The sequence below is a fragment of the Rhinoraja longicauda genome, chromosome 14 (genome assembly GCF_053455715.1).
Source record: "Rhinoraja longicauda isolate Sanriku21f chromosome 14, sRhiLon1.1, whole genome shotgun sequence".
Taxonomy (NCBI): domain Eukaryota; kingdom Metazoa; phylum Chordata; class Chondrichthyes; order Rajiformes; family Arhynchobatidae; genus Rhinoraja; species Rhinoraja longicauda.
Genome location: NC_135966.1, coordinates 4,307,136 through 4,323,072, shown reverse-complemented (window position 1 = coordinate 4,323,072; position 15,937 = coordinate 4,307,136). Strand labels below are relative to the sequence as shown.

At 48.6% G+C, this 15,937-nt stretch overlaps 1 protein-coding gene across 5 annotated transcripts in view; it reads left to right on the top strand.

Moving 5' to 3' along the window:
- The window catches only part of sgcd (sarcoglycan, delta (dystrophin-associated glycoprotein)), a 231,276-nt gene that overhangs the window by 68,820 nt on the left and 146,519 nt on the right, over positions 1-15,937 (top strand). The window contains exon 3 of one of the 5 annotated variants that reach the window (XM_078411033.1): positions 5,763-5,828. The exons of the other annotated variants lie outside the window; for them this stretch is intronic. Coding sequence (XP_078267159.1) covers positions 5,763-5,828 — 66 coding nt within the window. The remainder of the gene's footprint in view (positions 1-5,762; positions 5,829-15,937) is intronic. 5 annotated transcript variants of the gene reach the window in all.

The window sequence follows — 15,937 nt, the reverse complement described above, 5'->3', positions numbered from 1 at the left end:
GTTTAGTTTAGAGATACAGCAGAGAAACAGGCCCTTCGGCCCACTGAGTCCGCCCCGCCCCACACATTAACACTACCCTACACACACTAGGGACGATTTACTTATATACCAAGCCAACTAACCTGCAAACCTGCACGTCTTTGATGTGTGGGAGGAAACTAAGGATCTCAGAGAAAACCCACGAAGTCACAGGGAGAAGTTACAAACTCCGTACAGACAGCACCCGTAGTCGGGATCGAACCTGGGTCTCTGGTGCTGTTAGGCAGCAAGATTGCTATTGTGCCTGACTCAGCTACCTCCTCTGGAGAGAGGAAAGATTGGGTAGACTAGTCAGGCAGATTTAGATTTAGAGATACAGCGCAGAAACAGGCCCTTCGGCCCACCGGGTCCGCGCCGCCCAGCGATCCCCGCACACTAACACTATCCTACACCCACTGGGGACAATTTTTACATTTACCAAGCCAATTAACCTACAAACCTGCATGTCTTTGGAGTGTGGGAGGAAACCGAAGATGTCGGGAAAAACCCACGCAGGTCACGGGGAGAACGTACAAACTCCGTACAGACGCCGCCCGTAGTCAGGATCGAACCCGGGCCTCTGGCGCTGTGAGGCAGCAACTCTACCGCTGCCGGATGGATTATGGTAATATTATAAAGATATATAGATTCCTCTGTGCAGTTCAGTCGCGAGTTGAGGGCAGGCAACGTGGGCAGTGTACGTACACAAAGGATAATGATTAATGTCCGTTGTCATTCTTAAATACTTCAAGACGACTGAGGATGGCAGGCTCAATTAAGATGCCTCGGTATTTCATAACAAAGATTAACGTTCTTGAGCTCAATTTATCATAGACTGGCCAAGATCTACTGGGACTTGGTAATGGAATATATGAATCTCAAACAGCATCTATTATTGAGAAATGAATTGTAATGTCTTTCAACAGATGTGCTTTTATTGGTGGCGTGGGATGGTGATGTAAGTGGATGACCTTAGTTAAAACAGAATATTGAGAAAGATGCAGAGAGGGCGGGCAGACTGCTCTTGCAGTCGTGTGCCAACACCCAAGGTATCTCTGGAGCCTTTTTGTCCCGCCCCCCTGACATCAGTCTGAAGAAGGGTCTCGACCCGAAACGTCACCCATTCCTTCTCTCCCGAGATGCTGCCTGACCTGCTGAGTTACTCCAGCATTTTGTGAATAAATACCTTCGATTTGTACCAGCATCTGCAGTTATTTTCTTATACTATCTCTGGAGCCACAGAGCCATATAGGCCCACCAGCCCATTTCTTCCCTGACCACCAAGATGCCCCATCTAAGTTGGTCCCATTTACCCGCGTTTGGCCCATATCCCTCTAAACCTTTCCTGTCCATGTACCTGTCCATAGACGCAAGAAGCTGGAGTAACTCAGTGGGACAGGCAGCATCTCTGGAGAGAAGGAATGGGTGACAAAGTTTGATACGGTGCGGAAACAGGCCCTTCGGCCCAACTTGCCCACACCGGCCACACATCAGTCTGAGGAAGGGTCTCGACCCGAATCGTCACCCGTTCCTTCTCTCCAGAGATGCTGCCTGTCCCGCTGAGTTACTCCAGCTTCTTGTGTCTATCTTTGGTTTAAACCAGCATCTGCAGTTCCTTCCCACACATGTACCTGTCCAATTATCTTTTAAATCTTGGAGGCACAAGAATCTGCAGATACTAGTTTACAAAAAAAAAGGACACAAAGTGCTGGAGTAACTCAGCGGGTCAGGCAGCATCTCTGGAGAACATGGATAGGTGACGTTTCACAGAGTGCTGGAAGGCCCCATCTACACTAGTCCTGGCCTTCAAAAACATCGCAATCTTAGAGATATAGTCACAGCGTGGAAACAGGTCCCTTGCCCCAACTTGCCCACACCGGCCAACATGCCCCATCTACACTAGTCCCACCTGCCCACACTGACCAACATGTCCCATCTACACCAGTCCCACCTGCCCACACTGACCAACATGCCCCATCTACACCAGTCCCACCTGCCCACACTGACCAACATGTCCCATCTACACTAGTCCCACCTGCCCACACTGACCAACATGCCCCATCTACACTAGTCCCACCTGCCTGCGTTTGGCCCATTTCCCTCTAAACCTATCCATCTACCTGTCCAAATGTTTCTTGAAGGTTGTGAGAGACATGGGTCAAACGCAGGCAAAGCTTAGATGGTTCAGCATGTATAAGTCGGGCCGAAGGGTCTGTGTCCATGCTGTACGACTCCATGATTCCTTGACATCAGAGTTGCTCTCCTGATATAAGCACAGTCCGGATATGAATGTAATCAGTTCATTAACAGAAGGTAGATAATTTCAACAACTGCACGTCTTGGAAAGGTGTCGAGCCATAGAGTCAGACAGCGTGGAAACAAGCCCTTCGGCCCTCTCCAGAGATGCTGCCTTTCCCGCTGTGTTACTCCAACATTTTGTGTCTCCTGGAGGATGATTTTAGATGAGTGTATACCTGATTCAAAATCATTCCAATCATTCCAAACCCCTTCCTTTGCATTTGGAGACGGTGTTAATGAGATCTGGAGTCCCTTGGTGCTCATTAAGTAGATGGATTTTTATGGTGAGATCTGGGTCAGAAATGAGCTGCTATATTAACCATCAATCTGAAATTGAAAAAGATGACCTCAGGCGGGTAGTAATTGGGATTCCTTTTCATCACGTTGCCAGCCAGAAGCTCTGTTTCCTTAATCCGAATTAGTTATTTGTAACTCATTAAAGTGAACTCTGTTAAGAGTGACATTCTGAACACTTTATTGTAATCACCCCTGAGCTTTGATTGCAAAACAATGTTTGCTTTGCTGTCACCCAGCACTCGAATCCTCTTGTGTTTGCGATGTAGAATATTGAAATGGTTGCAAATTGCTGAGGAGACTCAAGGAACTGCAGGTGCTGGAACCATGAGAAAAACGCAAAGTGCTGGAGGAATGTAGGGTCGGCAAAGTGGCGGAGTTTGGAGCTGCTGCCTCACAGGGTCAGAAACCCGGGATCAATCCTGCCGTTTTGGAGTTTGTACATCGGTATTTTGGACAGGCGATCTTAAGTTTTTACCCGTGGACTGGGGCGAGGTGATGCACAGTCAGCTAATCGGGACACGAGGAACTGCAGATGCTGGGGGTTTACAAGAAAAGACACAAAGTGCTGGAGTGACTCAGCGGGTCAGGCAGAAATAGGGGCTGCCTACTATCTCACTCCCAAATAAGGGCCAAGGTGACCTCACCAGCCAGCGGCCGCGTGCTCCCGCTCTACCAATGGCGGCCGCCTAGGCCAGGAGGCGGGTTGCTATGCAACCTCCGTTAGGCAGCGCCCGGGCCAAAAGTGTCCGGGCCTACAGCGTCTGGGCCTACAGCATCTGGGCCTACAGAGTCCGGGCCTACAGTGTCCGGACCTACACTGTCTGGACCTACAGCGTCTGGACCTACACTGTCCGGTCCTACAGCGTCCGAGCCTACAGTGTCCGGGCCTACAGTGTCCGGGCCTACAGCGTCCGGGCCTACAGCATCTGGGCCTACAGAGTCCGGGCCTACAGAGTCCGGGCCTACAGTGTCCGGACCTACACTGTCTGGACCTACAGCGTCTGGACCTACACTGTCCGGTCCTACAGCGTCCGAGCCTACAGTGTCCGGGCCTACAGTGTCCGGGCCTACAGCGTCCGGGCCTACAGCGTCCGAGCCTACAGTGTCCGGGCCTACAGCATCTGGACCTACACTGTCCGGGCCTACAGCGTCCGGGCCTACAGCATCCGGGCCTACAGCGTCCGGGCCTACAGTGTCCGGACCTACACTGTCTGTACCTACACTGTCTGGACCTACAGCGTCTGGACCTTCACTGTCCGGTCCTACAGCGTCCGGGCCTACAGCATCCGGGCCTAAAGAATCCGGGCCTACACTGTCTGGACCTACACTGTCCGGTCCTACAGCGTCCGGGCCTACAACGTCCGGGCCTACAGCGTCCGGGCCTACAGCGCCCCCCCCGGGCCTACAGTGCCCCCCGGGCCTAATACGGGACAAGGGCGGTCCCGTACAGGACAAACCAATTTAGCCCAAAATACGGGATGTCCTGGCTAATACGGGACAGTTGGCAACCCTAATCAAAAATGAAAAGACGAAGAGTAAGTGGCTCATCTTCTACCCTTGTCGAGTCGCACACTGTTTGTCTTTTCATCTCCGGCCTTTGTCCAACCATCTGCCTATCAAAACCTTCCCCTCACCTTCATCCACTTATCACTTGCCAGGCTTTGTCCTGCCCCCACCTCTCTTCCAGCTTTCCCTCCCCCCCTACCACAATCAGTCTGAAGAAGTGCGGCGCGGTGGCGCAGCGGTAGAGTTGTTGCCTCACGGCGCCAGGGACCCGGGTTCCATCCTGACTACGGGCGCCGTCTGTACGGAGTCCGTACGTTCTCCCCGTGACCTGCGTGGGTTTCTCCCCGTGATCTTCGGTTTCCTCCCACACTCCAAAGATGTAAAGGTTTGAAAGTTAATTGGCTTGGTATAAAAATGTAAATTGTCCCTAGTGTGTGTGTGTGGGATAGTGTTAATGTGCGGGGTGGGGGGGTCGGGGCAGACCTGGTGGGCTGAAGGGCCTGTTTCCGTGCTGTATCTCTAAATGAAACTAAATGGCTTCCAAAGCTATCCAAGTCTGGAGTAAAGCAGGACTATATGGGTCTCAACCCGAAACGTCACCCATTCCTTCTCTCCAGAGATGCTGCCTGTCTCGCTGAGTTACCCCAGCTTTTTGTGTCTGTCTTCAGTTCAAACCAGCATCTGCCGTTTCTTCCCACACATCATCGGGAATGACAGAAGGTGGGAAGGTAATGGGTTTTTTAAAGGGACCAGGCCTTCACATTTATCGACCAAACCTAGCATTATTTCAATATGTAGCCCCAGGCATTCTTCGTGGGCAGTGGGAAAAAATATTTAAATATTTAATATCTTATTCTTTTCCTTTATTGAAAATTGATCTGTAGTCTGGTAGAAATGGTAAGAAGTCATTTTAAAATCCGATCACGTCTTCAGCCTGAAGCGTTGGTAACTTGTGGATAGGAGACAGACGCTGGTATGTAGGACTGAACCTTGCCTGGCTGTGAAGGCAGAGTGCTGGAGTAACTCAGCGGGTCAGGCAGCATCTCTGGAGAACATGGGTAGGTGACGTTTCACAGGGTGCTGGAGTAACTCAGCGGGTCAGGCAGCATCTCTGGAGAACATGGATAGGTGACGTTTCACAGAGTGCTGGAGTAACTCAGCGGGTCAGGCAGCATCTGTGGAGAACATGGATAGGTGACGTTTCACAGGGTGCTGGAGTAACTCAGCGGGTCAGGCAGCATCTGTGGAGAACATGGATAGGTGACGTTTCACAGAGTGCTGGAGTAACTCAGCGGGTCAGGCAGCATCTCTGGAGAACATGGAGAGGTGACGTTTCACAGAGTGCTGGAGTAACTCAGCGGGTCAGGCAACATCTCTGGAGAACATGGATAGGTGACGTTTCACAGAGTGCTGGAGTTACTCAGCGAGTCAGGCAGCATCTCAGGAGAACATGGATAGGTGACGTTTGTGGTCCCGGGCCTTCCTCACACTGATTGTGGTGGGTGTGGGCGGGGGGTGAGGGGTGGGGGGGGGGGGGGGAGGGGTGGAGGGGTGTGGGTGTGGGGGAGGGGGCAGGGCAAAGCCTGGCAAGTGATAGGTGGATACAGGTGGATACAGGTGAGGGTTTTTTGTTTGATTGGCAGATGGTGGGACAAAGGCCGCAGATGAAAAGTTTCAGTCTGAAGAAGGACCTCGAGAAGGCAAGAAGTGTAAGATAAGTAAATGATGATAGAAGAGGTGTAAATTGTGAAGCCAGAGGAAGGAATGGAGGTGGAAGGGGATGGGAGGAGGAAGAGGAAAAATGGGTGCAAATCAATAGACAATAGACAATAGGTGCAGGAGTAGGCCATTCGGCCCTTTGAGCCAGCACCGCCATTCAATGTGATCATGGCTGATCATTCTCAATCAGTACGCCGTTCCTGCCTTCTCCCCATACCCCCTGACTCCGCTATCCTTAAGAGCTCTATCTAGCTCTCTCTCGAATGCATTCAGGTGGGGCACAGTGTAGAGAAGGGGAAGAAAAAATTGGGAGGGGGGGTGGTGAGGAGAGAAGACGGGAGATGTGTTTGTATTTTGGAGAATTTAATAGGAAAATAACTGCAGATGCTGGTATAAATCGAAGGTATCACAAAATGTTGTAGTAACTCAGCGGGTCAGGCAGCATCTCAGGAGAAAAGGAATGGGTGACGTTTCGGGTCGAGACCCTTCTTCAGACTGCCTGAGCCGCTGAGTTACTCCAGCATTTTGTGATAGCTTGGATAATTTAATGTTCATTAAAATACTCTCTTGAATTGGGAGTTGACTATTGTGAATTATGATACAATAATTGGAAATCTCCGATTAAAACTAACTAGATTTAAATGATCATGCATAATTTACATCAGATGACTTTACAATTGGTGTCTTTCAAATGCATTTCTTGCACTAAACGTTATCCCCTTCATCATGTGTCTGTTCACTGTGGATGGATGGCTGGATTGTAACCATGTGTCTGTTCACTGTGGATGGATGGCTGGATTGTAACCATGTGCAGTCTTGTTTGCTGTCTGGTTGGCACGCAGCAAGAAGCTTTTCACTGCATTCGGTACATGTGGCAATAAACTAAACCAATTAACTATAGTTCAGTTTAGTTCAGAGATACAGCGCAGAAACACGCCCTTCGGCCCACCGAGTCCACGCCGACCAGCGATCCCCGCGCACCAACACGACCCTACACCCACTAGGGACTATTTACACTCAAACCCAGCCAATTAATCTACAAACCTGCACGTCTTTGGAGTGTGGGAGGAAACCGAAGATTTCGGAGAAAACCCACGCAGGTCACGGGGAGAACGTACAAACTCCATACAGACAGCGCCCGTAGTCGGGATCGAACCCGGGTCTCCGGCGCTGCATTCGCTGTAAGGCAGCAACTCTACCGCTGCGCCACCGTGACGCACCGCATATTCGAAGCACATTGCAATGGGACTGCACTCGTGAATCTAATGTGATTTCTACATCAGTATAGAAGAGAGATGCATATAATTGAATGATGTAAGGAATGATGTAAGGTATTGCCGAGAGATTTCAAAACGTTTGATTTCTCCGCGACGTGCCGAGATCCACTAAGATCCACTACGATCTTTGGAAGACTCCTCACGATCATGCCTGCCACACCCCGGCGAACTGTCGGCGACAGCTTAGTCACCGGCAGTCGCCTTAAAATCGCCTAAGTGGGACAGGCCCTTTATTAGAGTCCACTTGGGGAACCAAGCGTCACATAAATAATGCCTTGGGCACCACAAAGGGTATTAATTTAATTCCCCTTTGGTGAAAGCCATAAATAACGTGAGTGTTGTGGAGCGTGGCTTGTGACATTTCTCTGCTTTGTATATTTAAATAATGAAAATGGGTTATTATATAACATCAGTTTTGGTCTCCAAATTTGAGGAAGGATATTATTGCTATTGAGGGCATGCAGCGTAGGTTTACTAGGTTAATTCCCGGAATGGCGGGACCATCATATGTTGAAAGACTGGAGCGACTAGGCTTGTATACACTGGAATTTAGAAGGATGAGAGGAGATCTTATCGAAACGTATAAGATTATTAAGGGGTTGGACACTTTAGAGGGAGGAAACATGTTCCCAATGTTGGGGGAGTCCAGAACCAGGGGCCACAGTTTAAGAATAAGGGGTAGGCCATTTAGAACTGAGATGAGGAAAAACTTTTTCAGTCAGAGAGTTGTAAATCTGTGGAATTCTCTGCCTCAGAAGGCAGTGGAGGCCAATTCTCTGAATGCATTCAAGAGAGAGCTAGATAGAGCTCTTAAGGATAGCGGAGTCAGGGGGTATGGGGAGAAGGCAGGAACGGGGTACTGATTGAGAATGATCAGCCATGATCACATTGAATGGCGGTGCTGGCTTGAAGGGCCGAATGGCCTCCTCCTGCACCTATTGTCCATTGTCTATCATATCACATCTGTCACTGTGCCTCAATGTGCTTTAAACACATCGATTCGTCTTACAGTTTAACATGCCATTGTTAGCCAAGAACTGGAGCACATTAGAGCATCTCATAAAAGGCTAGAGTCAAGCCAAGAGTGTTTAATTATCATTGGTATCGACAATAGAGCAATTAAATTCTTACTTGCAGGACCACAACAGGCCTGTAAACATCATGGATAATATATAATGAACCATAATTCAATAGATTAATAACCTCAATACTGGAGCAAAACGAAGTCTGAAGTCCTTTGAGCATCCGTCGTTCATAGTTCCCAAGTTCACAAGTTCTAGGAGTAGAATTAGGCCATTCGGCCCATCGAGTCTACTCTGCTATTCAATCATGGCCGATCTCTGCCTCCTAATCCCATTCCCCTGCCTTCTCCCCACAACCCTTGACTCCCGTTCTAATCGAGAATTTGTCTATCTCTGCCTTGAAAATATCCACTGACTTGGCCTCCACAGCTCTCTGTGGCAATGAGTTCCACAGATTAACTACGCTCTGACTAAAGAAGTTCCTCCTCACCTCCTTTCTAAAAGAGCAACCTTTAATTCTGAGGCTGACCTCTTATCCTAGACTCCCCCACCAGTGGAAACATCCTTTCCACATCCACTCTATCCAAGCCTTTCATTATTCTGCAAGTTTCAATGATGTCCCTCCTCATCCTTCTAAACTCCAGCGAGTACAGGCCCAGTGTTGTTAAACGCTCATCATAGGTTAACCCACTCATTCCTGGGATCATTCTTGTAAACCTCCTCTGGACCCTCTCCAGAGCCAGCACATCCTTCCTCAGATATGGGGGCCAAAGTACTCCAGCACTTTGTGACTACAGTATCTTTGGTATAAACCACTTGTGTCTGCAGTTCTTTGTTACTGCATTCTCTGCTCTTTGATTGTTTGCTTCTGGAGTGAAAGTTTCAATGATAAGATTGTGAGGAAGGGGCGGAAAGGAATTGCGGGGAGATTTTGACAAATTAGTGCAGATTGACCTACATGGATTGAAAGCTGAACCGTTATTGTTTTCACAGTACAGTGAGAATTGGAAGTGAGGGAGTCTTGTGTAAAGGTCTTTTGCAAGTGTACCGTGCGCACTGATCGTTTGTTAATCCCACCTTTCTGCTTGTATTACCTTTCAATGCTCTGCACATGTCAAAACCTCCCGTCCTTCCAATTAATCAATGGGCGTCTTGCACAAAGTAAATCAATCCCTATAGATTCCAGGCGTCTTGCTTTTAATCACATTGCATTTTCACCTTGGCTTAAGACGTGAGGGAAAGCGAGCTTGCCGTTAAGTTGAAGAAATATACATTTTTCCAGATATTTTTTCCTGCTCGTTTGCTTTCGTGTTAACGGCCGGGTCAGTGAGCTATTTTTTTGGACTTGTTGTCAGATTCCCGGGATTGCTGGGACTTTTCAGAGGGAGCTTTCAGAGCGTGCACGGGGGCTGGAGAATTGACAGGCCACATTTTCAGTTTAGTTGAGTTCAGAGACGCAGCGCGGAAACAGGCCCTGCGGCCCACCGTATCCGCACATATTAACGCTATCCCACACACACCCAGGGCAGTTGTTACACTTACCAAGCCAATTGAAGCTGTAAGGCAGCAACTCTACCACTGCGCCACCGTGCCGCCATCAAATTGTTGGCAGGTGTGGCCATTTTAGTTTCTTTGGGTGCCTTTGTGAAAGACTTTGCGTAGATGTTGCCCGGACCTGAGGGCCTCAGCTGCCATACCATGCTACCACAACCAGAGAGCAGTCCTGAACTAACATTTACCTCATGGGTGACCCTCGGACTATCTTTGATAGACAATAGACAATAGGTGCAGGAGGAGGCCATTCGGCCCTTCGAGCCAGCACCGCCATTCAATGTGATCATGGCTGATCATTCTCAATCAGTACCCCGTTCCTGCCTTCTCCCCATACCCCCTGACTCCGCTATCCTTAAGAGCTCTATCTAGCTCTCTCTTGAATGCATTCAGAGAATTGGCCTCCACTGCCTTCTGAGGCAGAGAATTCCACAGATTCACAACTCTCTGACTGAAAAAGTTTTTCCTCATCTCCGTTCTAAATGGCCTACCCCTTATTCTTAAACTGTGGCCCCTTGTTCTGGACTCCCCCAACATTGGGAACATGTTTCCTGCCTCTAACGTGTCCAACCCCTTAATAATCGGCCTTTACCTTGCACTAAACGTTATTCCCTGATCATGCATCTGTACACTATAAACGGCTCGATTGTAATCATGCATTGTCTTTCCGCTGACTGGTCAGCACGCAACAAAAGCTTCTCACTGTAGCTCGGTACACGTGACAATAAACTAAACTGAATAAACTAAACTGAGCTACAGGGGGAGGTTGGGCAGGCGAGAACTCTATTCCTTGGAGCACTGGAGGATGAGGGGTGACCTTATAGAGGTTTATGAAATCATGAGGGGAACTGTTAATGTGAATGCACAGAGTCTTTCACCCAGAGTAGGGTTATCAAGAACCAGGGAACATTGATTTAAGGTCGTAGAGTCAGAGAGTCATAGAGTGATACAGTGTGGAAACAGGCCCTTCGGCCCAACTCGCCCACACCGGCCCACCCTCGTCCCACCTGCCTGCGCTTGGTCCATATCCCTCCAAACCCGTCCTATCCATGTACCTGTCCAACCGTTTCTTAAACGATGGGATAGTTCCGGCCTCAACTACCTCCTCTGGCAGCTCGTTCCATGCACCCACCACCCTCTGTGTGAAAAGGTTACCCATCAGATTCCTATTAAATCTTTTCCTCTTCACCTTGAACCTGTGTCCTCTGGTCCTCGATTCCCCTACTAAAGTTCTAGGTGAGACGGTGGCGCAGCGGTAGAGTTGCTGCTTTACAGCAAATGCAGCGCCGGAGACTCAGGTTCGATCCTGACTACGGGTGCTGTACTGTAAGGAGTTTGTACGTTCTCCCCGTGACCTGCACGGGTTTTCTCCGAGATCTTCGGTTTCCTCCCACACTCCAAAGACGTACAGGTATGTAGGTTAATTGACTGGGTAAATGTAAAAAATTGTCCCTCGTGTGTGTAGGATAGTGTTAATGCGCGGGGATCGCTGGGCGGCGCGGACTTGGTGGGCCGAATGGCCTGTTTCCGCGCTGTATCTGGAATATGAAAATAAATATGAAAATAGGGGAAAGATTTCATAGGAACCTGAGGGGCAACTTTTTCACTCAAATGGTGATGATTATTTTGAACAATCAATGTGCTGCTGCAATTAAGAATGTCATTGTTCTATCTGAGACCTGACAATAAAATACTCGTCTTGACTCTGAGACGCTCCCTCTCCCTCTCCCTCTCCCTCTCCCTCTCCCTCTCCCTCTCCCTCTCCCTCTCCCTCTCCCTCTCCCTCTCCCTCTCCCTCTCCCTCTCCCTCTCCCTCTCCCTCTCCCTCTCCCTCTCCCTCTCCCTCTCCCTCTCCCTCTCCCTCTCCCTCTCCCTCTCCCTCTCCCTCTCCCTCTCCCTCTCCCTCTCCCTCTCCCTCTCCCTCTCCCTCTCCCTCTCCCTCTCCCTCTCCCTCTCCCTCTCCCTCTCCCTCTCCCTCTCCCTCTCCCTCTCCCTCTCCCTCTCCCTCTCCCTCTCCCCCTCCCCCCTCTCCCTCTCCCTCTCCCTCTCCACACACACACAATCAGGGTGTGCATTGATACACACCCATATGGTATTTATATCTGAAGAGAATATTTCACTGTCATTTTTTAGATCTTTAAAGACGATTGCATTATTCGATGCATCTGATTGCACATTGACCTTTGAAGAACAGTTAAGACTAGAACGTTTTAATTTTTTCGTCCTGCTGATATTGCTCTTTAATGGAATGAGATATTAACTCGGATTATAGATTGAGGATTATGCAAATAGATGAGGTTAGTGTAATTGTACACTCAATCAGTTCTTTGATCTGTGCTGCTGGATTTGCCAAAGTCCTTTCATGAAATACCGATGCCACAAATGACTGATGCTTTAAAATTTAGTTTAGTTTAGAGACACTGTGGGGAAACAGGCCCTTCGGCCCACCGTGCCCGCGCTGACCAGTGATCCCCGCACGTTAAAACTACCCCGCACACCCACCAGGGACAATTTTACATTTTTACACCAAGCCAAATAACCTACAAACCTTCTTCAGTCTGAAGAAGGGTCTCGACACGAAACGTCACCCATTCCTTCTCTCCTGAGATGCTGCCTGACCTGCTGAGTTACTCTAGCATTTTGTGAATAAATACCTTCGATTTGTACCAGCATCTGCAGTTATTTTCTTATACAAAACTGCACGTCTTTGGAGTGTGGGAGGAAACCGAAGATCTCGGAGAAAACCCACGCGGGTCATGGGGAGAACGTACAAACTCCGTACAGACAGCGCCCGTAATCAGGATCGAACCCGGGTCTCTGGCGCTGTAAAGCATCAACTGTGTCGCCCTTGATGAACTGATCAGATCTATCTCAGTGTGTTGACTGTACTCACCGGGGATACTTAGTGTTGCAGCTAATTTTCTAGGTCATTTGACACAATTTCCAAATTAATATCCTAAAAAAGTCTCCATATGCCTCTTTTGAAACTCACTAACCCCAGCTGAAATGGCCTTCTAAGGTTCATTTTACAAATTTATAACATTAACAGGTTCATTTCACAAAATGCTGGAGTAACTCAGCAGGTCAGGCAGCATCTCAGGAGAGGATGAGAGAGATGCTGCCTGACCTGCTGAGTTACTCCAGCATTCTGTGAAATAAATACCTTCGATTTGTACCAGCATCTGCAGTTATTTTCTTACAAACTTCATAAAATATAATTCTTTGGAAATGTCTCAGTCTACTTCAATGATGTCTCTTTCTGTGGCTCTGTGGCAATCTTTATTTGTTTACAAGTTCACAAGCGATAGGAGCAGAATTAGGCCATTCGGCCCATCAGGTCTACTCCGCCATCCAATCACGGCTGATCTATCTCTCCCTCTCAACACCATTCTCCTGCCTTCCCCCCTTAACCCCCGACACCCGCACTAACCTGGGCTGGTTCGTTTCCTCTCCTTTGGCTTCATACTCTATACTTTAGAGATACAGCGCGGAAACAGGCCCTTCGGCCCACCATGTCCGCGCCGACCAGCGACCACCCCGTACACTAGCACTATCCTACACAATGTAGGGACAATTTACAATTTTACTGAAGCCAATTAACCTACAAACCTGCACGTCTTTGGAGTGTGGGAGGAAACCGGAGCACCCGGAGGAAACCCACGCAGGTCACGGGGAGAACGTACAAACTCCGTGCAGACGGCGCCCGTAGTCGGGATCGAACCCGGGTCTCTGGCGCTGTGAGGCAGCAACTCTACCGCTGTGCCACCGTGTGACTATAAATCTATGACCCCCCCACAAAGTTAATATCCAATAAATCATGACAGTCCTAAAAAGAAAGAATTATGCATTTGAATATTATAAATTCACACTGCGATAAAGAATTTAAAAAAAAATCCTCTCTTTCAATGTGAATTTATTATATTTAAACATGTAATTTATTAGAGAATGCCATGATTTATTGGTTATTAACTTTGCTGGGTTGAATATGTAGAATTTTGATAACAAGAATTTAGACAAACTGTAGGTGGATGAGATTGGAGCCTTTTTGTGCATCAACTATAACTTGGTGACTAACACAGTCACATTGACAGTGATGGTGAAGATGGCAGAATGTCGTGAGGTTTAGTTTAGTTTAGAGATACAGTGTGGAAAGGGGCCCTTCCGCCCACCCTCTCATGCTGACCACCGATCACACACACACACACACACACACACACACCAGTTCCATCCTACCACTCCTCCACTGTTAGAATGAGGCCGCCCACAAGTTGGAGGAACAGCACCTCACACTTGGCTACAACCCAGTGCTATCAAGGTAGACACCTTGCTCTTGAGGGCGTGCAGCGCAGGTTTACTAGGTTGATTCCAGGAATGGCGGGACTTTCATATGTTGAAAGACTGGAGCGACTGGGCTTGTATACACTGGAATTTACAAGGATGAGAGGAGATCTTATCGAAACGTATAAGATTATTAAGGGGTTGGACACGTTAGAGGCAGGAAACATGTTCTGAAGAAGGGTCTCGACCCGAAACGTCACCCATTCCTTCTCTCCCGAGATGCTGCCTGACTTGCTGAGTTACTCCAGCATTTTGTGAATAAATCAACATGTTCCCAATGTTGGTGGAGTCCAGAACAAGGGGCCGCAGTTTAAGAATAAGGGGTAGGCCATTTAGAACTGAGATGAGGAAAAACTTTTTCAGTCAGAGAGTTGTGAATCTGTGGAATTCTCTGCCTCAGAAGGCAGTGGAGGCCAATTCTCTGAATGCATTCAAGAGAGAGCTGGATAGAGCTCTTAAGGATAGCGGAGTCAGGGGGTATGGGGAGAAGGCAGGAACGGGGTACTGATTGAGAATGATCAGCCATGATCACATTGAATGGCGGTGCTGGCTCGAAGGGCCGAATGGCCTCCTCCTGCACCTATTATCTATTGTCTAAAACACTGGAGTAACTCAGCGGGACAGGCAGCATCCCTGGAGAGGACGAATGGGTGACGATTCGGGTTGAGACCCTTCTTCGGAGTACGTCTTACACCAGTGGTATGAATGTTGATTTTTCTAATTTTAACAATCCCATGCATCTCCTCTCACCCTGAGGAAGGGCCTCGACCCGAAACGTCATCCATTCCTTATCTCCAGAGATGCTGCCCGTCCCGCTGAGTTACTCCAGCCTTTTGTGTCTGTCTTCGGTTTAAACCAGCATCTGCAGTTCCTTCCTACACGTACGTTCATGTGATAGAAACATAGAAGCATAGAAAGATAGGTGCAGGAGGAGGCCATTTGACCCTTCGAGCCAGCACCGCCATTCAATATGATCATGGCTGACCAACCAGAATCAGTACCCCGTTCCTGATTTCTCCCCATATCCCCTAATTCCTTTAGGCCGAAGAAGTAAATCTAATTCTCTCTTGAAAACATCCAGTGAATTGGCCTCCACTGCCCTCTGTGGCAGAGAATTCCACAGATTCACAACTCTCTGGGTGAAGAGGTTTTTCCTCATCTCAGTCCTAAATGGCCGACCCCTTATTCTTAAACTGTGACCCCCTTGTTCTGGACTCCCCCAACATCGGGGACATTTTTCCTGCATCTAGCCTGTCCAATCCTTTAAGAATTTTACATGTTTCCATAAAATTCCCTCACATCCTTCTTAATTCAAGTGAATACAAGCCCAGTCGACCCATTCTTTCAACATATGTCAGTCCCGCCATCCCGGGAATTAACCTGGTGAACCTACGCTGCACTCCCTCAATAGCAATAATGTCCTTCTTCAAATTAGGAGACCAAAATTGCACGCAATACTCCAGGTGCGGTCTCACCAGGGCCCTGTACAACTGCAGAAGGACCTCCTTGCTCCTAAACATAAATCCTCTTGCAATGAAGGCCAACGTGCCATTAGCTTTCTTCACTGCCTGCCGTAGCTGCACGCTTTCTTTCAGTGACTGATATATAAGCACACCCAGGTCTCGTGGCACCTCCCCTTTTCCTAATCTGATACCATTCAGATAATAATCTGCCTTCCTGTTCTTGCCACCAAAGTGGATAACATCACATTTATCCACATTATACTGCATCTGCCATGCATCTGCCCACTCACCCAACCTATCCAAGTCACCCTGCAGCCGCATAGCATCCTCCTCGCAGCTCACACTGCCACCCAGCTTTGTGTCATCCGCAAACTTGGAGATGTCACATTTAATTCCCTCGTAAGTGGCACGGTGGCGCAGCGGTAGAGTTGCTGCCTTACAGCGAATG